Below are 24851 nucleotides of genomic sequence, written 5' to 3' on the forward strand. Positions count from 1 at the left end.
GAGGGATGTTTTGGTACCAAACCTAAAGTTTTTAAGAGTGCACCTGATGTTCATCTACAGCAAAATTTCTTGATTGAAAGTAAGAGCTGCAACGGCTCTATGGTGCAGCCGTTGTTGCAGCAGCTGAGAGCTCCCAAAGCTCCAGTGAGAGGCATTGCATTATGTGGGTCCCCCTTATTCCTGCTGTCCCTCTCAGGCTTTCCCCATCTCCTGTTACTCCCTCATTTTACTTTCACAGGATACCTGCCAGGTAGCCTGATGGCACACAGTGCCTTGATGGCTGAAAATAGTTAGGAAAGGTACCTGAGGTAGGAAGGAGATTCTCCTGGCCTTCCAGACCCCTTGTTGCCAGGCCAAAAAGAAGTTCCTACAGGCCCCCCATTCCCGGCTCAACAGCTCCAGCTATTAGCATTTGCCTTACCTTTAGAGCTTAAAGCATGGTATTTATATCCAAGTTATATGAGCAGATGATGTCTCTTGTCCGGAAGTTCCTGACTGGTTTAAACTTTCATCTCTTAATTTAGATTGGCAAGACGGTCTGTTTCAGGCTTTTCCCCTGCCTCACCCTCAACTTGGCCTTTTTCCATATCAGACCTTTGGAAGGCATCTTCTAATGCTTTGATTTCCTTGTTATAAGTTAATTTTCCTTGATAAGAATAAATGGATTTTTTTTTTCTTTCTGAGCAAGAGAAAAAGATCTGTGAAATCATTCCAAGTCAAGTTATAAAGAGGTTGGTTTGCTCAGCTTTTCCACAATTATGCTTTGTAGGTTGTGCGGGATGATAAAATGAGAAAATTGCACTTGCTGCACAGGTAGAGATAGGATCTTTGTTGGAGCAATTATCTGAGTTTTCTTGAGAAATCTTATGTCTTTTCTCTCCTTTCTTCTTCCCCTATACACTATGTATAGTGAACTTTTCTGGGGCAGTACAGTTTACCTATCCACGGTAGCATTTAAATAGCTTCCAAGGTAGTTAGTGAACACATGGCAAATAGCCTATTTATCTGACAGCACAGAAGACATCACATTTTATTGTATGCTTGCATGAAGCAGTACAGCACTACAGCACTATGTAGAGATGCCTCAGCTAGCCAGCTTGGGCCACAGGAAATGCACCATACTGCAGAGCTGCGCTGAAGTCTGTTGGAAAGCCCAAGATAATAGCTTGGAATAAGTGCTATGTACTTTAATTGTAGGATCTTACCCGCCTAAATGACCATTAGCCTAGTTTCCTTAGCATAATGTGCATGTGTGTGCTCTGCACAGTGTAAGCCCGAAAGGAGAAAAATTCCTCCCGCTGCATGGCGAAGTCTCTTCTCCCTCCCCCCACCTTCCACAGCTCCACTGAAAGTAGTAGGACATTCTGCATAAACCTGGTTGCTACAGGGCCTGTATTAAAACCCTAGTTACACTGAAAAAAATAAAGATTTCAGTTAAATGCAAACTTCTTGATGAGATGCAAAAATCAGAGGCACTAAAGCACCTGTTTTCTCTAAGTTTCTACCTAGAAATTTTTCAGCAAGTTTGAATATGCATTTTTCTGAATTCAAGTCACCTTCTTTAGAAAATTTAGACCATCTATTTGGCTGACTTATAACTTGTTTTATTTAATTCCTTGCAACCTATGAAAGGTCAGCTATGCTGCATAAGAACAAATAGCTACGCTGCCAACTGTAGAATAAACTAAACATGCACATTTATAAAGCATTTTACCCTCAGCAAAGTAGCTACCAACCTGCTTAGCACTAACCAATTCTTGTTACTCAGGACAGGATTGCTTTAATCCTGACTTTATTTTGCCTAAGAGCCCTGAGACTCAGTATTTGCTGTGTATTGGTGGCAGGCCTGCTGGATGGCAAACCTCATGGCAGCGTACTGCTTCCATCAGAGGCAGGCACGTCTCTAATCCCTTGGAATTGCTCAGTTTTACACTAAAAAGAGACCATGGGATTGAAACGGTAATAGAAAAGAGAGTACTGTAGGGTTATTATTAACAGAACAGTCTGAGGTAAAACATACTCCATTCTTTATCATCCTAACCTTGCAAAAAACGATTTCTACTGCTACAGCTACAACTACCTGCTAATGCCTTTGTGTAATAAAAGCCTAATTAAGGGGAAGTACTTTGGCAGTGGTCTCCTTTGTCTGAGGAAAGTGTCCTCCAAATTTTCTTCCTCTAGGGATCAGTAAAAACAATCCTTAGTATTAAGGAAAGTTGGAAATCTTGAAGATTTGATTTTGGGAATATTTGTTTTGACATCCAAAACTATGACTCTCTTCTCAGACATGTGACACCTGTCCCAATGGCTTAAGTGAGCCACTCTGCCTTCTTCCATCAACTGAAATGGCTGGTTAGCAAGCTGTGTGTTTGGCAGTTTTAAGAATCTTGAAGTGTTTTGCAATGCAGTTGTCCTGTACATAAGCCTTCTCCCTTCCCATAGCAGTAGCAAGAGAAGACCATGTCTTATAGACGTCTTTCTAAGCAGGACCGGCAGCAATTTCTATCCATCCCATCCATTTCTGTGCACGTTTGCCTATTGTCTTTCTGCAAATGTGTGGTTTGGCTGCCATACAAGTTTTACAGGCAAAGCTTAGGAACTGCTGTCAGGCAGGAATTGTATAGCCTCAAGCAACAGTAAATCAACAGCGGGCATGTTATAAAGCTGTGCTGAGGTAAGGCATCTCATTAGCCAGAAAGGCAAAGCAAGTCAAAAAGGAGTCCTGAGGCAGGTAATTATAATGATGAATTGATTCTGGCTAAGCCTGTTGTTGACAACAGAGGTGTATCGGCTCCTTCTATCAAATAAAAATACCGCCTTCTAAAACTCACCCTACAAATGACAGAGATAATGAGGGATGGTTTAAGATTAGCTTTGGTTAGCCCCAAGCTTTTATAGCTGTGCTACAAGTTTAGTCACAAAACGGTTACACCCCTAAGTGTGAAGAATGTCCAAGGAGCATAAAGATACAAAAGCTGCATCTTAGAATTTATTCCTTCTTTTTGTGCTCTGCGTTCAAATTTACTCTCGTTTGCTGCAACCAGCAAAGAGAAGGAACCTTCAGACAAATCTGACATTCAGGAAACCTGGGTTTTATCCTTGCCAGAGTTCTGCATAGTCTTGAGTGGTGTTTTTGCACCTCAGCAAGCTCATCTGCAAAATATGCATAGTAATTATGAGGGAACTCATTCTGTACAGACTGCTTTGAGAACATCCTTTGGGAAAGGTGCTGTGAAAGCACAAAGTCTCCTTTGCATCTGTGATGAATCATTCATTCACACATGAGCTTCAAACTAGGGAAAGCTACATGTGAAAAAAGAATCACCATCATCACTTAAACACTCTTTCTGGTTCAGTGTTTCCCATAACTGGTCTGTTGTGCTGTCCCTTCTATCCAGAAAATAACATTTGCCAGAAAACTTAGGGGAAACATTTCCTTGTTGGAAAACAGTTCTGACAAATTTTGAAAGCTTTCTGTAGAAACTAGTAGCTTTCAGGAGAACTTTTGATCAAGGGAAATCAGCACAAAGCAGAATATGAGGCTGATGCAGCACAGCTGTTTGACCAGAGAAGAGGCTGCACTGCAGGGATTACCAGCCCTGAACTACAGCTCCCACAAGGCATGGACTAACTCAGACAAATAGAGATTAATGCCAATTTGGAACACATCAGTTTTTTTGTTTGCTGGTCTGTTTGAACTAGAACTTTACAGTTCAGGAAACACTCAGATTTATCTACCTTTTAGAAGTGGATAAAGCAGAACAGGGAAGGAACTCATATTCACACGCGAACATCCCTGGCCTATTTCCAAGTATAAACATGCCCTTGACAGATGAAGGGTTTTACACCATGCCATCCTGTGACCTCTGCCTTTTTCAGAGTTCACTGCCTTCAGCAGGAGGTTTAGGTAGACCACAGCTAAGGGAACGGAGCTTGTTCCCTCGTCTTTATTTATGTCAGAGTCCTGTTGGTTGAATCCATGAGAAAGTGGAAACACCACCCCACAAGAAGCACCACCCTGACGGTTCTGGCACAGACTTCAGCAGCAGAAGCCAGTTAGCCATGCTATGACGCTTTTCCTTCCAATTAAACAAGTACTGTCTTAGCTGGGAGGAAACAAATGGCTGCATATAACGCTTGTTCCAGAAATAAGCCTGCCTTTACATTATTATCTTTTTTCTTGCCTATTTTCACATTTATGAAGTAAAAAGAGACATAAGCATTAAGCATAGTGAAGAGTTGTGTGGCAGATATATTTTGTCATCAAAAAGAGTGGGAGCATATCTAGTATTTCGTAGTTTGATGGCAAAATGTATTTACATTCTGAGACAGAATGATGTCCCCATTTACCCTCAAGTCTGAAATACGATGGCTTCCTGTGATATGGTTTACTTAAATTGCCCAAACAATCATCTTTTAGTCCCTCTTTTCTTCTGCTTTCACATAACAAATTCTACTTTGGGGATTTGTATCCCCTGTAACAAAATATTGCTTTAGTGTTAGAATTGCTGAACACACAGCAAATTTGCTGAGTGCAGCAGGAATGGTAACACATACCTCAACACTCAGAGCTGTGTTTCACAAAGTGCGCTCTAAAGGATGAAGTTCTCTTCAATTAAATGCAAGCTCAATGGTAAAAACAGCACACATCCTTTTCCTTAGACTCAGGAGTTTCACTTGTCGCTTTCCATGTGACATTAAAAGGAGAAAAGCCATTTTACTGATCAAAAGCCTGTGCACTTAATCTATCCTCAGTGGTCTCCATGAAAACCACTGAGTGAAGAAACCCTCATCCCCAAGTCAGAGTAAGCAGTAGTTGGTCACTGGTGCGATTTGAAGAGAAGCATTTTAAGAAAAAGACTGCATTTTATTAGGCTGAGCAAATATATGAGCTCAACATTATTCCCTGTTTCTCCCTAAGCACAGCGCTCTTTTTAATCAGTTCTATTTGCAGACCAGAAGCATGCATTTTTTTCCCTGTAGTATCAGAAAAAAGGCCGGTCCTGCAGTCTCATACAACAACGAGATTCCCAGGGACACAAATCTGCCTGGCACAGGCACAAGTGCAGGATCAGACTTCAGCTAAAAAGAGAATAATAAAGTGAAAAATGCAAGCTTATGGGCTCTTTCTTGATGGGTAAAAACTCTAGCTGGACCTTTGGTTACATCTGATAACACACTAACCAAACGCTAAGTTTCACTAATCTAGATTTCCCTGTAAGTACTAAAATCCAAGCACAGCAGTGGAGCATTTTACAAAAATGTGAGTGGAAAACTGATTATTCAAAAAGTGAATATCAGCATAAGGAGGAAGTGTGGTTTCTGGAGATAGGATAGATGAAAACAGGTTGCTGACAGTCAGAAAACATAGTTCTATTGAAATCTAAAGGCTTTGCAGGCATTCAGTGATTTTTGTCAATGTTTTCTTTTAGAGGAAGACTAATTAGCACCAGAATATCATCATTCCATGTGTCTGGCATGGAACATTTCCGTTTTTCTTTTTTAAATAGCAGTGGTAATATTGCATCAGTTTTTTTTACAAAAAATGAATTAAATTAAGCTTTCTCCCAAAAAAGATTTATAGAATGGAATCAAAGTGAAATTAATGTAGTTAAGTTCTTAGGAAACAGAAACCTTCCATAAAACAGTCCATTCCTAATCCTTAAAAGACACTAACATATTCCCATTGGGCCTTACCGTCACAACTTCTATATATGCACAATCAGTCCTGACTGAGGTCTGGTATAATTGTCATGTAGATGCAGCAGACAATTAAGGATGGAGTTTATATGTTTAAAAGGTGTCTACACCTTCCATAAACTTGCCAAAGCAAGGTATGCTAATTGAAACACCAGTTAATAGGAGCACTTCTCTGTACAGCTGCCTTGAGAAACCCATACAGAAATGGAACCAGAATATAGCTTGAGCCGGAGGACCTCTACAAATCAATTAAATTGAGCTTCTTCCTGATGGATGATTTTCTTTGCTGACTTATCTCAGAGCAACATAGTTCACAACCTAAATGATTTAGGGATGCTTCCATTGTTTCTGCCCCAGTGTACCTCTGGGAGCACTCTAGAGGAATTGAAACCCTTGGGCAATGCTTCATCTCAGACATTTTTTTGGCCACTGGGAAATGCCGATTCACTAAAACTGAAACTAGTCACAGGGAGGGATCTGTTCTGAGAAATGTCTTAAAGGAAGAAAGAAAATATTTGAAAGGAAACAAGAAGTCATGGAAATACCCTTATTCAACAATGCCCAAATTAAGCTGCTTCACCCCCTTCCCCGCAACTTTCCATCTAGAAATTCAATATAGGAGGGAAGAAATAACAGAAATAAGATGAAGCTCCTCAAAAGAATTAAAAGGAGTTGTTTGGACTGAACCAAACTGGTTTATTGTTTGTGAGCTTTTAAGAATTCACGTCATTTGTAACGGTAAGACCACTCTCTGCCCTACCTGTCCCAGCACCTCATCTTCTCATCCCTTTTCTTCATTTCCACTCCTCCTCCAAACCTTCCCTAAATTTAGGCTTCTATCTTTGAGGAGAGACAGTAATAGTATTACCAGCATAGAAAATAAGTGCATGTTTGCCAAATGATTCTTCATGTGACAACCATTTTAAAATGGGAAGACTAGACAGACTGGGATGGCCAAAGCAAGACGCTGCTTTAAGTATTTATCGTGGGCAAGATACCAAAATGCTGAGGTGCTGAGTTTTGTCACACACTTCTCATTAATCAAAACTCCAGCTCAAATTTAATCACAAGTTTCCAGAGAATGCTTTATCAGATAAACTTATTTCTCCACTAGAAGAACTTATCACACAGTAATGTGGGAATTTTGTTTCTCCGTAAGATCCATCCACAGACATTTATTTCAGAGTGCATGCCTGTTCTATCACCAGTACTGTTAACACGTCAGCTCATTAGCCCTGTTGTCCAACAAATGCAGAAATGGTGATGTCACTGTCTGTCTAAAAATGAATAATTGTCAGGGGATGGTACTGGTAAAACTCTTAGCAAGAGTATTGGACAAGTATCCTCTTTTGCACCTCTCTTAAAAATGCTGATGATAATAACAGCTATGTTTTGGTCATGTCTTTTGTTCTCTTCCTCTCAAAAAACGGGACATCCTCAGAAGCGTGGGTCTGGCTTTTTTATTTAATCACATTTTGTAAGCAAGAATGACTCCACCAGAAGCTAGGAATTACCCCTTCCCAGTCAGCCTTGCAATTCAAGGCCAGCCAGCACCAAGCAGAAATGTTGCTCACAACACAACTGGCAGAAAGTCCTAGAGCTGATGTGAGTGAGAGTAGGATCAGGTCACGAAAGCATCATTAAAAGAAAGAAAGAAAAAAGAAAAGCAGTAAAATCTTGTCAGTGACAAAGTTGTTGAGCTTTTTCTTTGTGCTTTGTACTGCTCATTCAGTAAGATCTGTAGAGGATAGGCCTTTGTATCTGCATTTAGCTCGTGATCACGAACACCAGCAGCAAGCAAAAATTCAACACGGTAATCCAAAGCTACAGCTGATGCAAGTCAGCACCATTCCACTACACTCAATACAGCCCTGTCATTTTATGCTAATTGGAGCTGAGGTCATTTATGTAACTTCATAGATTTAAAAAAAAAAAAAAAGTTGTTGGGAAAGACAATAAACCTGCACTTTAGATACAGGAAAAATACAAAGCTGAAAAACATTGTAATGAACCTGCTTTTGTGTGTTGGTTAATGGAAAGGGTCACACCAGAAATTGAAAAGTCAGGATTAGGCTACTTGCAAAGCAGTTAGCTATAACTTCCATAAATCTGGTTGAAATAGTATGACCTTAAAAGGAGGAAAGTATAAAACCCATTTTCATTACTTGTTGTTATTTGCATTATAATACCATGGGATCACTTTTTAAGACTGGGCATCTACTGGTGAGGCACTTCATAGCCACATTTAAAAGTTTCCATTTAAATCCCTGAGCCTGCAAAGTTACACATTTTTAATTTAACACACTATGAATCACTGACATCTGGACATGCTTTAGCCCTGAGAGCATATACAGTTAGAGCAGAAAAAAAATCAGATCTTCATAGGTATAGGTCCTGGACAACAAATGAATATAAAGCATAGGAGAAAATAAGCAGGTATTTTGAAGGTGGAAATAACATCAACAACTATAAGTCGGTTCCGTATCAGGGTTGTATTTATCATGCGTCCTTATCTTCACACATCTTGAATCTTACTTCTCAGAAAATTCACTGGGGAGCACCCAATCAAAGACAAGTTGCAATGTCACTATATGTGTCGATACCACATTTCTTTCCGCTGCACAGCAGAGCTGATAACTCACTTGGCCCCAGAGAGAAAATACAGTCATTTCTGCTGATTTCTTCTTGCCTTGCAGAAACGTTTGGGTTCATAGCACTAGAAACAACTCATGGTTGCAGGTACAAGCCTGGTGCATTAGAAGGAATACTTCTATAGGCTTCCTCCCCTCTCTTTCAGCTTGTGAGCCTTGATCAAAAGCTCTCCAGCAGTTCAGTCTTCGCAGAAAATACTCCACTACAGCATTTTATAGTGGCCCAATGTTCATACATTACTTAGCTTAAAATAAACTGTTTTGATTTGATAATCCCTAGACCTATAGGAACTTTGAAAAACAAATGTTTATAAGAGCAAGTATCCTTAGCACAAGTGAGAATGAAACCCCAGACCTTTACTCGCTGACAGCTGGGAAACACATTGTATGTCATAGTATGTAGCAAATAACTAAGTCAAGGCTACTGCTTCATAAAAACATTTTTGCTCTTTTTTTACAGCAGACAATACTGAGTGATACAATAGTTGTTATTGTCAGGAAATTCATTATCAGTCACTGGAAATCTCGATGCAGCTTGCAAAAGACAGGAGAGGAAACCCTATATGCTTTCTATAAAAAGGACAGTTTTAGCCAGCTAGCTAGCTTCTTTCAAATACCCAGATTACCTTAGAGACTCTTTTCTTCAACACAACCTTCTTGCAGTTCCGCTTAGCCACAGGACCTTTCCCAGGAAAAAAACATTTAAGGAGGCACACCTAGCTTCCTAAGTACATGCCGCAAAATAGAAAGGAGGGCCAAGAGGTGGCTCACTGCCTGATCCAGCATCATTCTGGATCCTGACACTGTGGCTCCTGACACTGCCTTCCAAAGGACTAGGAGTCCAAGAGAACAGGGATTAAGTTGGTTTTTTTTTTTCCCCTGTCTCTTTTATAATTTCCTCATATTCTCTTTGGCTATTTAATTCTCCTTACAAGCCTTAGAGAGCTCAGGTAGGTGTTATATATCCACAGGAACGGAATTTCAACAACTAGAGTTTTGTATTAAATTTACAGAAATATTTTACAACAAAAAACAAACATGCTTTTTTTCCTTTACTTACATTTTGATTCATTTTTTCCCATGCCCAAGCTTTATAACAGACCCATTTTATGCTGCACCGCCAACCTCCTCCAGGGCAGGACTTTTACCAGGGTAAGCTACAGCTGATTTTAATAGATACCGGACGGGCTGCTGAGATTAGCTCATCAGCTGCTGAGAGTTACCCATGGGGTGAAGAGAATAATATATTTTAATACAATTCTTCATCCAGATTTAAAATAAATATATAAAATTTACCTCACGTGCCTCCTCTTTTCCACCTCCAGAAAGCACTGATCTATTTTAAAAGCAGTCAGCAGGCGTCAGTAGGTTCTTGGGGTTAAGAGGCCCTACTGGGAAATAGCAAGCAGCCCTTTTCAGCTGCCCTGTCTGCCTGTGGTTTGGGGCAAGGTGTTGCAGAGGTGCAGCGTACCTGTGCTTCAGTTCTCTCACCTGTAAAACTCAGTGAAGCTTGTTTGCCATCATTCTGCATATCAGGAATTTCTGTTCATGGGAACAGGCTGAATTCTGCCCTCCACAGTCCTGCTATAAATTCAGAGTAATTCTGTTGGCTTTAGTAGGTTTATTCACTCTTTGTCCTTGTTAAACAATGTAAACTACAATGTTGTGCATCTGCCATAAGCATGACAACTGTCTTGTTGCTGCCTTAGTCAGAAATGTTCTCTACTGCGGCCTAACATCCATTTTAATCCTAGAAGAAATAGAATGGTGTTTTCTTCCTTGTATTTAAGGAAGAGGGATTTAACAAACCGCAGGACTGGATATTTTGCAAAGTACATGCATATTCAGCTCTTTTGCTTGGTTAGGAGCATGCCATTGGCATGGAAAAGACCCAAGTAATTGCTTTGGAAGAGCACAGTCTTCAGCAAGAACAGAACAAACTTTCTGCTCAATTGTCTTTGTTTTGCAGTACTGAAAGTTTGAAGTAGGTTACATGTTTCACCAGAGCCAAACCTGGTCCCCGTTAGTTGCTCGGCGTGGATTAAGTGGTTAACAATGTTTTGAGAATGTTGGGCTAGATAGCTTGTGGGAGCACCATCTATTTCCTTTAACGCGTAAACAAGGAAAATTGCTGGTTTGAAATGCAGGATTATTTAAACTTGGGTGACCACAGGCATTCTTAAATGAGAAGAGGTAAAAGAAAAAAGAATCCTTATGAGGTCTGAAGTTCAGTGACATTTGTTAGGAAATAAATTCCTAAGTACCAGATGGGGCTGCTATCCCTCTTCCAGAAGTGGGAGAAGGGGAATTTTTCTTTCATAGCCACCTCCTTCCTTCTGAGGTCCGTCTTCAAAACTAAATTGCCGTCAAACATTCAAAACCATAAAAAATGGTTCAACAATGCGTTGAAAGGGCTGAGCATCCTGTTCAGAAGCAGCAGTTTCATTTAATATATTTATGGGTGAATATCCAAAATCAAAAGTGACTTCTGAAAATACTGTGTTTGGTACCTTTCTTACTTCACCTACCCAGCTACCTCCCTCTTCCTCATGCAGAAGCAGCAGTGTGACCACATGTCCTGACTTACTGTGTGAGGTCCTGTCTTGGGGCCATAAGGGTCAGAACAAATGCTCCACATTTTCACTTTGTCAAGTAGCGTGGGTATTCTTTTAATTGTTGTTACAAAACGTTCACTCAAGATGTGTTTTGGTGATGAGCTGCTTCTGCTCTGAATTGACTAGGAATGAGCAGTCCAGAGGCACATTTAACCTAATGAAAAGCGTTGGAAGGGAAGAGGAGTGTAGGTACAACAGGAAATGTTCTTGTACTCAGTGCAGACCAGATCAGCATTTGTAGAGGATTTTATGATGAAATCACTCAGAACATGTTGTTACAGGATAGTAATGCTCCACACAGGAAAATATACCTGAGTCACTGGGAGAAAAAAGTTGTCTTTCATGTTATCAACAAACCTTGGTTGTTGCTGGGTTTCTTAAAGTCTTATTTTCTGTCTTTCGTATAGCTTTTTCAGAAGCCTAAAAAGCACCAGACATAAAAGCCTCTGATGCATTTTTATTTGGAAAATAAATGCCATCTTAAGTAGAGTGCACTGCGAAGCGCAGCCCTGCAGACAGCTCAGGTCTTCTGTCCGCAAGCACCCATGTAGGCAGGCTGTATTCATGAATAACCAGAATCAGGCACTTCACGTTTTAACATCTCACTTCCTTTGACAACAGCGGGAAGCACCCAGAGTGACCCTGCTTGATCACTGCATCAGCTTGGTTGACTCTGCAAAAAAGTGAATGTGTCAAGATACATGGTAAAAAAAGTCCTGCAGTGCTGGATCAAACTGGCTTCCTTCATCTGGCCAGTCTAGCTTTAGTGTAGTTATTTAGGATGGTATCACAGCACAGTTAAAAATAGCAGCCTTGCAGTACTTTAAACCTTCATATAGCATCTAGTACGTCAGCCTTTTCTGAAAAATGGGAAACGTCTCCAAGGATGAGCTAGAAGAATAACCGCAGCTGCATGATACTCCTGTATGCAGAGTGAGGAAGGATCTCTCTCTAAATACTGGGCATGAGCACAGCTTCTCTTCCATGTGTGTTCCAGGCTCCACAGTGTAAGGACATCATCTGCTTTGCCACCAGGGCTTCTTTTTACAAAAGCAAAATATCAAGTTTACCTATAACAACAAGAGGAAGTGGTTTTACTTGTGCCTGCTTAGGGATGTAGTTTCATGGTGGAGTTGGCAGTGTTAGCTGTACAGTTGGACTTGATCTTAAAGTTTTTTCCAGCCGTCTGTGATCCTATGCCTTATTATCTGTACTGCTCGATTCAGCTCCCTTTTTTGTATTAGAGGGCTGTGACTTTTCTTTGAGTTTGCTCATGGAAATTAATTCTCTGAGCAAGGAGAGAGTGGTGGTGTCTTGTATCCTGAATGAGTTTAGGCATGAGGTGGGTAGGACAGTTAGTGCTGAGCCTGTGTAAAGGCACTTCTCTAACGTGCTGTGCAAACCTTGGAGAACTGAGGTGTCAAAAAGCTTCTACGTTGCCTCCACAGACAGGACTGTAAGAAACATCGTACCTGTGATGCCTGGAGGAGATATGGTCAAATTTTACTCCTGCTCTGGATCTAGGATAGAGTTCAGCTTCTGGAGTAGACCACAACTGAGCAAGGGTTGTAAAAATTTCAGGCTGAGGGACAAATACCTATCTTTTTGGAGCCTGACGCAGCCTGACTCCTGCCTTGTCCAGATAGGCAACAATCAGCAGGTAAAGCAGAGCCAAACTGCAGCAGTGCACGGGTCCTCCCCACGTCCAGGGCTGGTTTGGGACCTCCAGCTGACAGCCGTGAACAGTCTTGGATTTTTTCTTTGCATGGTCAAGCAGTTTCCCAGCATATTAGAAAGCAGCCTAACGCCACAGTGTTCCAGCAGCAGAAGGGCTCATGGAGATGGTCTACCCAGGAAACAGCCCTTTGTTTTTACTGTGCATTGTCTGTTCTCCCAGAGGATCATTTTTAAACACCCAGTGACTCATTGTTGAAGCAGTGCCATGGTTGTAATTTTGGAGCCCCTGGAAGGAACCTCTGAGTAACTATTGCTTAAAACCAAATCCTTCTGTTCCTGACTTGGGTGGAAAGCATTTGACTGGCAGCACCCAACTGAAAAAAAAAAAAAAAAAAAGGATGCAAAAAATATGGCAAACTATGCTAGTCTGCTCACTAGCCCTCAATTGGCAGAAAAAACACGAGGAAGAGATGTTGATACAAGTTAGAAGTTTCTCAGGCAAATAAAATAATCCCAGTATTACATGTGAGTGGCCTGGGAGGGGGGAATGTCTGGAGTGATCCATTATGGGAAGCTTAAGGGAGAACTTTCTTAAAGGTTTTGTTTGTAAATACCTTTTATAATGCAGTAGTTGACTCTGGGACAGGAATGATCTGTCATAAATTCCATACATTTTTTAGATTCTTTTTTAAAAGCTCTCATGTCTGTAAGCCCTATTAACCCCACACCCAATTCAGCGGGAGTTCTCTCACGGGCGGCGAACTGACACAGCGCTCTGGAGACCGTATGGCTTCCAGTTCCTGTGTCTGATGCGAATTCAAGGAAAAGCAGCTGCAAAAAGTGCTGTCTTCCCCCAGATGTGGATATCCCTCCCTCACTCAAGCCACGTGTAGTCAGTGCAGTGGCTGGCACTAGCAGGCGCGTTGCCTTGGGTTACTCACATTGAATCAGACCTGTACTGTATACTGGTATGGCAGTCACCCCCAGGGGAAAATCCAGTGATCGTTTCATGGTACAGGGCCAGAGATTACACAGCAATATTTGGGCAGCAAGTAAAAAGATGAAAAGCCTGTGTTGTTAACATAGCAGGAAGGAGGTGGCAGGTTAGCATCAGGGACTTTCCCTGCAGATCTCAGTCAAACAAAACTCACTGTGAAATCTGGCCAGGATGTTGCGATTCCTTACAGCAAAAACTGTTACAGGATCTTTACTGAACATTTGGGCAGAAACTCTGTTGTACATCTTGCATACATTTCTAAAGACAGTTAGGTAACTCTGGTAGAGAATTCTCCCTAGCTGAGTACAAAGCCACATCTTGTACAGGGCTATGTAATTTGCCATGTTATGCCTTTGGGTTACAGTATTTATATTTTTTTGTTAGAGCTAAATAGCACCAGCAGAGGTTAAGATGTCAGCATTTCCACTATAAACCCAGCTCTTTCTTGGGGTTAGGTAACATTTCTTTTATACCACACTATACTGAAATTTTGCCGTGCAGATGCTGTCCGAGACATAAGGCATTTATTTTTCACCAAATTTTATTTGAAGTCATTATGGTAGTTAATGGTTTAGAAAATGTCAAAAAATGTAAATTCTAAGATATTTATATTTTTTCAGAGGCTGTTATTGCATTATATACTTCAAGAATGGCTTAACATTTCCTATCTCTTAGCCGCTAAGATAGACAAACCAAATGGAGACAGCAAAATTGAGCATCCCCCTTTGGAAGGTTTAAGCATAGCCTTTCTATGTAAAGAGTTTCCAGAGCCACAGCTCACACTCAGTTATCCAGGATGTTGTGCTATGGAGCACAGTGTGGAACACAAGGCGTCCTGCCAGAGCAGGTGGGAAATACCTTCACAAGCAAAGGGGTGGACTCACAGAGCCTGAACGTAGTATTTTAAGCCTCTGTCAGTAAGTGGGGACACTCAACACCTCGGTAGGATCAGCGTGTATGTAGCCCTGATCTCAGTGAGTGGATGGTGTAATCATCACCTCGTGTGGTCCGTGCTAATGGGTGGTCAATGGGAAGAAGGGACCAAGATTTCTTAGACATGCTGGAGAATCTGTGCTTGACAAAGAGAAGATACTGTAGCGCTAGCTAGCAAGCAGCCATGTCAGAACTGGTCTGGAAGGAAAAGATGGTGCATTTGTAGCTACTAACAGTCATTTTGCTGTGTTAAACTGTCAGAATTATATGTAGACTTGTGTTACTAACATTGCCACATAAAGTGTGAAAGTTAATGGTACTGGATTGTTTATACCCTGTGCAGTTACAGAGAGAACATGCCAAGATCCTCAGAGACTTACGTTTCCTCTTTTTCTTTTATCCCACAGGTAATAACTCCAGTCAGGTCAGGACAAGGTTATGTTTATGAATTCCCTCCCAAATACCAAAAGGATACCTACGATATCCCCCCTGTTCGCCCTCTCCAAGGGGTAGGTACCAATAAAACTGCCAACAGCACTGACAGGGCACAAAAGATGGTGAATTCCTACCAGAAGTTTATGAGCAAAGCAAGTTTTCTCATTTCAGAGAGAAAATACGTTTTAATTAGATGCTGTGGCTTATTCACAGAGTGCAGAAGTATTTCAAAGTATTTGATGTTGACTAAGATTTGGCAGCACACCAAACACAAAAGTCCCATTTGTTTTCTGTGTTTTGATCAAAGAGTATATCTAAACAGAATAAAATAGCTGCCTGGGAACAATTTTTTCCCTTACTTTGTTTTTGCATAGTTGATGGTAATTCACTCAGTAAAATTATTGCTTAGATGAACAGCTACTACGCAGGGAGTTGTTTTCACCACATATCTACTGCACCATGTCACTGAACTTGAAATATATCTTTGTTCTGGGGAACACCCTTAGCATTCAGTCCGCAAGACCACAGACATCTAGAGTGGATGCTTGCAGGACCTTGTAATTCAACAACCCTGCATCTCTCCATAGCTTTTTGACAGAGCAGCTCCTCTAGGGAACAACACTGAAGCCCAATAGTACATAACACAGACTGACACCAAATGGCTGGAACTGTTGGAAAGTCTGGGTTAAGAGACATTCAGACAGTGGCCCTAGACCACACGCAGAACCCACTATAATGCAGGGCATGCCACCAACTGGGACACTTGAAACATCTGGCAGCTGTTTCTCTGATAGTAAGATGACTCACACTGCACCTGATAAAGCAGACAGGTGATGCTGACAGGGGCAGCCTTAGTTTCGGAGAGTTTAGCATGTAGAAGTACAAGCTTATTCCTCAGCCCCTCTAATCTCTATCAGTAAAGTTGTTATCAGTTCTGGTCACATGAATATACTTCTCCCCTGTTCACCCCAACAGGTATCTGTAATAGGCTGGCCTTGATTTAACTCTTGGGATGGGAGTCAGCCATGACTTCATCTCTCTAGCCTGCTGTCCACACAGTTGCCCAGAGGGGACCTAGCAAAGTGCATTTCCTTGTAACTGTCAAAAATACCAGGCAAATCCAAGCAGCTCTCCCATATGAAACAGAGTTGAAGAGCTCCCATCATCTTCAGGCTGTTTGAGAGGAAACATGAAAACTAAGAAAACTCAGAAAACTCATGTGAGATCAAAGCTTTCCTGAGGTGACTTGTTTCTGTAACCAATTTATTCTTTCTTTAGATATATGACATTCCCCCCACATCGGTTAAGGGGCCTGCGCTTCCAGTTCCCATGGGAGAAGCAAAAGCTTTAGGAGTCTATGACATACCACCTGCCAAAGGGGTAGGTATTACGCTGTTTCCACAAGATCCTGTATTTTCACATCTGACCAAAGACACGTTTAAACGAGAGTTCCTATATCATACTGAGGAAAAGGAGATTCAATACTTTAAAGATTTCCTTAGGTTTTTAAACTGTTAAAACTGGTGCAGTGATGCACTGCATCAAAATTACTAATGTTACGGAGTGTGAATTGATAATTAGACCTACATTATCTTTGTGGCAGCATGCTGCCTGTTTGGATTTCGCTGCTTATGAGAATTTGCATCAAGATGAATGTTAACAAGTGAGATATTAAAACTGATGCTCAGTCAAACTCAGGATAAGTATCTGACTCCATGAAAGTCAACGGCAGATCTTCCATCCCAGGATTTTATAGGCCATATAGAAGATGTAAAATATTTTGCTATTCTAGCCAAAGGTTTCATGGTTTGCTTTCTGTGATTCAGGTCTATGCTACACCTCCATCTGCATGCCGAGATGATACAGGCCTGAGGGAAAATTTGCAGGATTTTTCGTTTCCAGTGGGCCACAGTGTAAGACCAGAAGGAGTATATGATATTCCTCCTCCCATCACCAAAGCAACTGTGAAAGAACTTAATAAATTTTCTCCTGAGAGCCTTTTATTACCGGATGGAGTGCCACAGAAACAGAATGTTTATGACATCCCTATGAATCATCAAACCCATTTTCTTGGACAGCAAATTGCACCTCAAAAAGATGTTTATGATACCCCAAGGGGACTTGCATTCCCAGGACAACAGACAGGACTCAGCGAAAATCTCATCCCAGAAGGAAAAGAAGGTGTATATGATGTGCCACCACCAGTCCTCCAAGACACTAAAGGCTTACAGGATGTGACTGATGGGATAAACAGGTTGTCTTTCTCCAGCACAGGAAGCACAAGGAGTAACATGTCCACATCTTCAACAACATCAAAAGACTCTTCTTTCTCAGCATCAACTGCACAGGACAAAAGACTAATCCTCGATCCAGACACTGCTATAGAGAGGCTTTATCGCCTCCAGCAGATGGTGGAGACAGCTGTCAATAACCTCATGGCCTTCATTACAGCAGACTGGCGGTCTTATGGATATATGGAGAAACACATCAATGAAATTCACACTGCTGTGGATAAGGTAGAGCAGTCGCTGTTGGAGTACCTCCAGTTTGCAAAAGGATCAGCAGCCAATGCTTCCTGCCTATCCGAGTTCAGCCTCCTTAACAAAATGAAGAGGGAGGTGCAAAGGCTGGAGGACTCTCACCAGATCCTTACCCAAACCAGTCACGACTTGAGCAGCTACAACTGGTCTTTGAATGTTCTAGCTGTCAACAGGCTGCAGAACAAGTGTGATGACCTGGATCGGTTTGTGATGGTGGCAAGGACAGTCCCAGACGATGCCAAACAACTGACAACTACCATCAGTGTCAACGCAGAGGTGCTCTTCAAACAGGCGTTGAGCAGCTCACGTTTCAAAAACATACCAGAGAATATCATGAACGCTCCTGACTATGTATATGACAATCCTCATATGCAGCGTCATGGAGAAAAAGCACAAAACCACTGCAGTTCCCTTCCTCCACTCCTAAGTAAAGGTCAGCACCCTCACAATACCACCACTGAGAGCTCAGAAAAGAGCTGGATGGATGACTACGATTATGTTCACCTGCAGGTAGGTAAACCCAGCACTTTTTCTGCACAAGGCCAAGTCAGAGTTGTCTGTGGTTTTTGCAGAAGCTGTTTGCAGGGAAGTAGCAATCAGATTGTCACACTAATGTATATTAAAGAGTAATTTCATCAGGGTGATTACTTCCTCTCAAATAGGACTGTTGCATGCATAATAGCGACAGCCTTTTGTTCTGCCACACTATCCTTTGCTTTTCTGTACTCCTAGTGCTGCGCTACCAGTGAAAAAGCCAATACAGAGCAACCTGTTATTTGACCCTATGAGTTGTCATTTAGCTCAGGAGTGGTTTTGATTTAACCCAGTGTCTTGTGTTACGCAAAACAGGGGAAAGAAGAGTTTGAAAGGCAACAGAAAGAGCTGCTGGAAAAAGAAAATATCATCAAGCAGAGCAAAACGGAGCTAGAGCACCATCAGGTATGTTCACTCAGGTGCAACAGTCATACTGAAATGCAGTGTTCCTTGCACGTAAAGACTACTACTCAAATAATGCAGGAGGGGCCCTTCCCTTAGCAGTGTGCAGCTGCTAGCACCATGGCTGCGAGGTGTGCATGAGTGCCAGCACACACAGTTGGAAAGTCCCAGGTGCTAGATGGTGAAGGCAGCAGGTTTTAGGTCTTGGCTAATCAGCAGCTGCAGGCTAGTTTCTCTCCGAGAGGAATTTGAGCCAGTCAGGCTCTACCATTAATGGATTTATCAACGTAAAGAACGAGGACATGCACTGTCATGCTCCAACTGGGAAATGGTGAGCATCAAGATTTTAGCACCTTCTTGGCCCTGCGTATCTGTGTGAGTGATTGCTTATGGAAAGGAAACTTAAGTATTTACTGCAGAGTAGCTATTCTAAGATCAGCATCTCTGCCCTGTTCATTTCCTTGTTGCCACTTTGTAATTGAGTGGAAGCATAGCCACAGCTCGTAGCGTTCAGAACGACATTCTCATGTGGCAGGAATAAGCCTTTCCCTGGGAAACAATTTCCAACCATCTCAATTTAAGAGACTAATAATTTTTTTTATAGAATGCACCATTGCAGTGTGCCCAGTGCATACATATGATAAAAAGCAGTCTCTGTCTCCAAAAATGTACCACAGAGGAGAAACAGACTTCTGCATTGTCTCACAGTGGGTCAGTCACAAAGCCAGCTTGAGAACTTGGCTTTCCTGAGCCGTAATCCAGTGCCTTCATCACCGGACCACACCGAATACGCATGCTGCCTGCACATCTGTTAAGTGAACATCAATACTTAACTTAATGTACTAACCTAAATACCGTGCTTAACATCACTTTAAACGCTAAAAAAAGTAGTCATATAAGATTGAGGGCTCTCACTTTGCCCTCATATTAATTCTTCAATATGTTGTTGCAGAAAATTGTACAAGCAACGTGGAGATGAGAGGTAAAGGTTTCTCATCTCGAAATCCCACAGAGATGACAGCTTTTTAAAGATTGTGTAGGAGTTGTTGCCACTTGGATCCGTCTCTCTCACTTGTGATTTCAGAATATTCCAAATGAGCAACAGCCTGCAAATCCAGGAGAGGTTTTGGTTTTGTTTTGTTTAATGCAAATAAAGTATTTTAGATGTTTTTCTCTTTTGAACTCTGTGCATTTGGATTTATCATAAACAAAGCATTTGATTACCCCTCACTCTCCAAAATGAAAGATCTTAGAAAACATTTATACAGCTTTTTATTTAGCGTAAATTCAATCTAGGATACCCAAGGGTGTCCTGAGGCATAAAGTGAAATTGTAATACCTAACAAAGTCTTACGAGAATATTCTTTGAAGAGAGCTTTTTAATTTGCCTTTCAGATCAATCAGTTTCAACGTCTGGAGCAAGAGATTACAAAGCCAGTAGAGAATGACATCTCAAAATGGAAGCCTCTTCAAGCTCTCCAGGCTGCAAACAGCACCGCCGCCTCCCATGACAGCCAGCTGCTTTTATTCTATTCTGACCAATGCGAGACTCATTTCAACTTCCTCCTAAATGCCATCGACGCCTTTTTCAGTTGCGTCAACGCTTCTCAGCCCCCCCGCATCTTCGTGGCTCACAGCAAATTTGTCATTTTGAGCGCTCACAAACTTGTATTCATTGGGGACATGCTCACAAGGCAAGTGATGACTCAGGACATACGCAACAAAGTGATGAACTCCAGCAACCAGTTGTGCGAACTGCTGAAGAGCGTTGTTCTGGCAACCAAGACGGCTGCCATGCAGTACCCCAACACAGCAGCCCTGCAGAAGATGGTGGACCGAGTAACGGAGCTGTCTCATCACGCGCAGTTGTTCAAACGCTCGCTGGTCCAAATGGCGTCCTTATGAAACCCAGCGGAATCCCACGCGTGAGCAGCAAAACAGAAAAGCAAACAAACTGGAGCTATTTTTATGTAAATGTTATCTTTTTTTTTTTTTAGATATTTTTTATGAAATATTTTTAAATACATTCTTATGCGTTAGAGAATCTAATGAAATCAGGGATTTGGGAATATATCTGGTCTGTATTATGTTTCTAATACACATTTAGATTTGTATACACTGCATATATGTATATGTTGCTACATTCCCTAAAACATCAAGTAAGCACCTTAAAAATTATGCATCGGGTAAGCAGTGCGTATCTTTTGTATATACTGCCTGTTTCCTCAGTATATTTGTTAACTGGATGCTGCACTCTTCTTGTTTCATTCCATCTTGATTTTGGCACATGGACATGGTTGTGAAACCTACTTGTAGCAATCCATGAAGCAAGTGTAATGGTTCTCATAGAACTCCATTCCCTTCTTAGAAATTACTTTCTATTGGTTAATTCCGTGAAATTTAAGTCTCGTCTGGATGTTACTTTGTTATGTACAGCATTCAACTAGCATACGTGCACAACTGCAACAAGCAAGGCGTACACAATTTGGGAGAAATGCATTTTTAGGCCGTACGAGAAACAGAACCTTCTAAGGAGGAAAGCAGAATTGAATATATTTAATATCTGGTGGCATTCAAATCACTATTTCTAATAACTGTGCAACATGGGATTTCAAAACACGGATGGATTCCCAGCCATGTAAATTCCTACGTGTTTACCTTCTATGTCTGTGCATTGGCAATTAAATTTAACAGTCCGCCTCGAAAGCCTATTGTTCAAGGACTCAGAGTTATCCTGAGAGCATCCCAGGATCCATTGGGCTCGTCTTTGAGGCTGCAGATGAGCAGCATCTCAAAATAACAGTCCCCTCCAGAGGGATTAACATATAAATTGTAATTTGTATGGAAAGAAAACAGCTTAATTTGGAATAACAGTTATTTAAACATCTCTGTAGTATATACACAATTTCATAAAGAAATAGCACTTATTTTTCTAGGACATATTCTTGTCAATTAATTGCGTCTATGGCAATTCTGACTTCCATTCAACTATTGGGCTTTTTTTTTGCAAATTCTGTTGCATAGGGGCTGGTCCTTCTGCGCTACAGCGTTGCCAAAAATGACCTCCTGTTTTAACGGGGCCGTTCCATCAGTAAGTACACACGATCCCACCCAGTAATTTTCAATTCACACCCTAAAAAATTGTTAGCAAAGGAGTAGACTCCTTTAGAAATTTCATGTACGCTGGCTGCTCCAAAACACATATCAACTTATTTGTGTTCGTTGCCTTTTTGTGAACCCCCTAAAAATAAGTCACAGAACGCCATTTGCCTGCAGTCCTCAAACTAAAAGCCATGCTTCAGTGTGAGCAATAGTTCAGGTGAATTCCAGGTGATTCTGGCATTTTTAAAGCAGAAACACTACTGTCCTTGCATAATTCAAGGTAGTCCCACATTGATGCGTTCCGAGTGTTTGCATCAGCAAGCAGATCGCTGGTAAATACACGCTCAGATCAGTAGCGCCCAGAAGACGGGCGCTTCTGCCTAACTTTCCGCTTTCCCGGGTTGTATCCGAACATGTGCCTTTTTGAAATGGGCTTTGTTGTCTCGGATAACAAAACCGCTTCAGCAGTGTATGATACCTCGCAGCCTTAATGTATTGTCTCGGAGTGGAGACTGCTCTTAGCTACCGTAATGTCACTTCCAGAGTCTGCAGAGCATTCCTGGAAGGGCAGCCGGAGCCAGCACAACCTCAGCTGGCGCAGGATCGGCTCCAGGGCTTGGCTCCGGCGTAACGTCCAGAAAGGGCAGTTAACGCTGGTGTAACCGATAGCCAGTTGCCAAAAAGCAATCCACGTGAACCTGTTTTGTACTAGTGTTGTTTGGGATCCTTTTGGAGTTCCCTGTCCAATTTTTATTTTTTTTTTCACTGTATATTCTTAGAAAGTGAAGAAGTGTTTTGAAGCTTAGTGGTTTATATGTCGATAGTTTGTGCTTTCCAAAGCAGAACCTTTACTGCAAGCCTGTATTACAGTTTGTTGTCTTGTAGAGAGTCATTTTAAAGTTATTAAATTACTAGCTTTTTTATATAAGAAAAAGCAGCGCTTGGTCTTATTTTTTCTTGTTTTCAGAGTCCTCTAAGCATATTAAAAGGAAGTATTGCTGCTCGCTAATACTATCAAAGCCGTTCTAAAACGAGAAGTTCACTTCCCATCTTTTCACTGAAGTGAAGTGAGAACTCGGGGGTGTGAGAGGAAGGGGCAGACAGCTTCTCTGCCTGTCCAGAAGAAGCAGGTGAAGCAATTATCCAACTCAGCTACACAAGGCATCGAGTCCAAAAGACAGCCAGCAGGGTCTGTAGTTCACCGGGACACGCTCCCGCCCCATTCCTGGTGTCCATTCCTCCTGCGTGAGCTGCATCCCGAACCACCTCAGCACAGCCCAGGCGCTGGTCCCTGGGGTGAACGGGGCAGCTCCTCTCAACACAATCCCACGAGGAGGCGGGGTGGCAGGACACAGACGTGACTGTCCACCCATTCTGGCCTGCTCCAGCACTTCCTGGTGAGGCCACAATCCTCACAGGAACTGGAAGAGCAGCTTTGCTCAGCGTAGCCATCCTTCCTCCCCAGCCCAGCGGTCAGAGCACCCCTATTCTACTACATGCCAAGTCGAGCGTTATCTGGGTGCGGGTTCCATCTGAAACAACCATGTGGCTTTAAGGATTGCGGAGTCTTTCCCATAAGTTACTTCCCCATAAATTACTTTCGCAAAAGTTACTTTCCCATTTCACTGTTGCTGAGGCATTGCCCTACGTCCTGTCAAACACTCTGGGTGTGCAGGGAGGAGAGAAGCAGCCTGGGACTGGCTCTGTGCTTACACCCAGTTCTCGGCTTTTAAAGAAAGACGTTCCTGCTGGGGAGCGTAAGTGCAGAGAAAGCCTTGAGAGCAAAGTGCCTGGTCTGGCTCGGTGCATCCTCGGCAAGGGGACAGCCAGGGATGCAGGGTTGCCTCCCGAGAGCCCTCCGTTTTGCCCCTCTGCTAAATTTAAAAAGGTCAACTAACAACAAAGGAGGAACTGGACAAACAAAATGGTTCAGAACAGAAACCAGAATCCTTGCTCTCCTCCCTGAGCCACAACGTCCCCACCCAGCTGCCAAGAAACTGCTGCTGTTTGGCAACCAAGTTGGTAGCCAGTGTGAAATGACTGTCTGATGGCCAGTGTGGGGGGGGGGGGAGGGAAAAAAAAGTCTGCTTCACTAGTGGCAAATGTGGAACACACTTGGCTCCTTACTCCAGGCATTAATTAAGTACTAATTAGTATTAATTTGAAAAATGCTTCCTTTCTCTTCCAGGACAATGAGCAAGGGAGAGAGAGGAGAGACAAAAGGCAGCCTTGAAGTTTTTTATTCATTTAATTTTTTAAGAGGTTTTAGAGGAATTCTCAGTTCATACTTGTATATGACACAGGACACGCTTCATTGCGCCCCACGCTGCACAAGCCCCTGCTGCTGCCTCTTGCAAGCCAGAGCTGCGCACCTTCTACGTTTCCATTAGCTGTGCATCGCTGCAACCTCGGCAAACCCACCGCCTGCCCTCCCAGCAAGGGCAACAGGGGCGAAGGAAACCAAGTTCCCACGCCGTCACCCGATGCTAGATTGCACCCCAGCATCTCCACGTCCCCCGTAACTTCTACCCCCTGGAGCTTTTGGGGCTCTCCAACACGTACATCTGGGCTACGTTTCAGAAACGTCCCCCCACATCTACTGCCAGCGCTCTTCAGAGTATTGCTACACCGGTGACACCTCCCCCCTGCCCAGGAGCCCCGCACCCATAGCTGTTCTGCTCCTAATCCAGTTTTTCCCCTGTTGAACCCCACTTCCAGGCTGCCTGCTCCATCTTTGCATGCCTTAGTCTCAAACAAAAGGCTTTAGAAACTCGTAGGATTTACTCCAAAGGTCATTCTTAACTCTCCCTTGCCCCTTTCTCCTCTCACAATGTTCACAGCATTAGTCCGTATTTAGACAGGAACATTTCCAGGGCAACAGAGGACGGACACCACAAAGCATTCCTCCCAGCTCTGAAATGTGCCCACTCCTTTCATCTTAACCTGTTACGCTGGCAGTTTCAAAAGCAACACATGCACAACGCTCTTAAATCAAGGGAGCCCTTTTTCTGCCAGAAGATTTTCCCATCTCAAAGATCGACTGTCCAGATAACCTTGATTTTTTATTTCTTTTAATAATTTATTATTTATTTTTTTTTGCCATTTGCACCCAAATTCCACCTAAGACAGCTGCTTTCTCTGTCGGAGGAGCCCTGGATATAGCTGCACGGCTTTTCAACCTCAGAGTTAATCTACAGTTATATCTAGCTCTGCAAAGTCCTCCCAGAAGTTCTTCCGACTCAAAGAGGATGTTGAATCCAAGCTT

At 42.3% G+C, this 24851-nt stretch overlaps 1 protein-coding gene across 3 annotated transcripts in view; it reads left to right on the forward strand.

Annotated features, from left to right (window-relative positions):
* Nucleotides 1-24200, forward strand: part of NEDD9 (neural precursor cell expressed, developmentally down-regulated 9) — a 41910-nt gene extending 17710 nt beyond the window's left edge. Inside the window, exons 3-7 of one of the 3 annotated variants that reach the window (XM_074575953.1) lie at nucleotides 14981-15082; nucleotides 16287-16388; nucleotides 16835-18058; nucleotides 18398-18487; nucleotides 19880-24200. In XM_074575953.1, the coding sequence (XP_074432054.1) occupies nucleotides 14981-15082; nucleotides 16287-16388; nucleotides 16835-18058; nucleotides 18398-18487; nucleotides 19880-20389 (2028 nt within the window). In that variant the 3' untranslated portion in view covers nucleotides 20390-24200. Of the gene's footprint in view, nucleotides 1-14980; nucleotides 15083-16286; nucleotides 16389-16834; nucleotides 18059-18397; nucleotides 18488-19088; nucleotides 19454-19879 lie in introns of those variants that run through there. The other 2 variants (XM_074575956.1, XM_074575954.1) reach the window with 2 other exon arrangements.
* Nucleotides 24201-24851: the final 651 nt, after the last annotated feature.

The sequence above is a fragment of the Larus michahellis genome, chromosome 2 (genome assembly GCF_964199755.1).
Source record: "Larus michahellis chromosome 2, bLarMic1.1, whole genome shotgun sequence".
NCBI lineage: Eukaryota > Metazoa > Chordata > Aves > Charadriiformes > Laridae > Larus > Larus michahellis.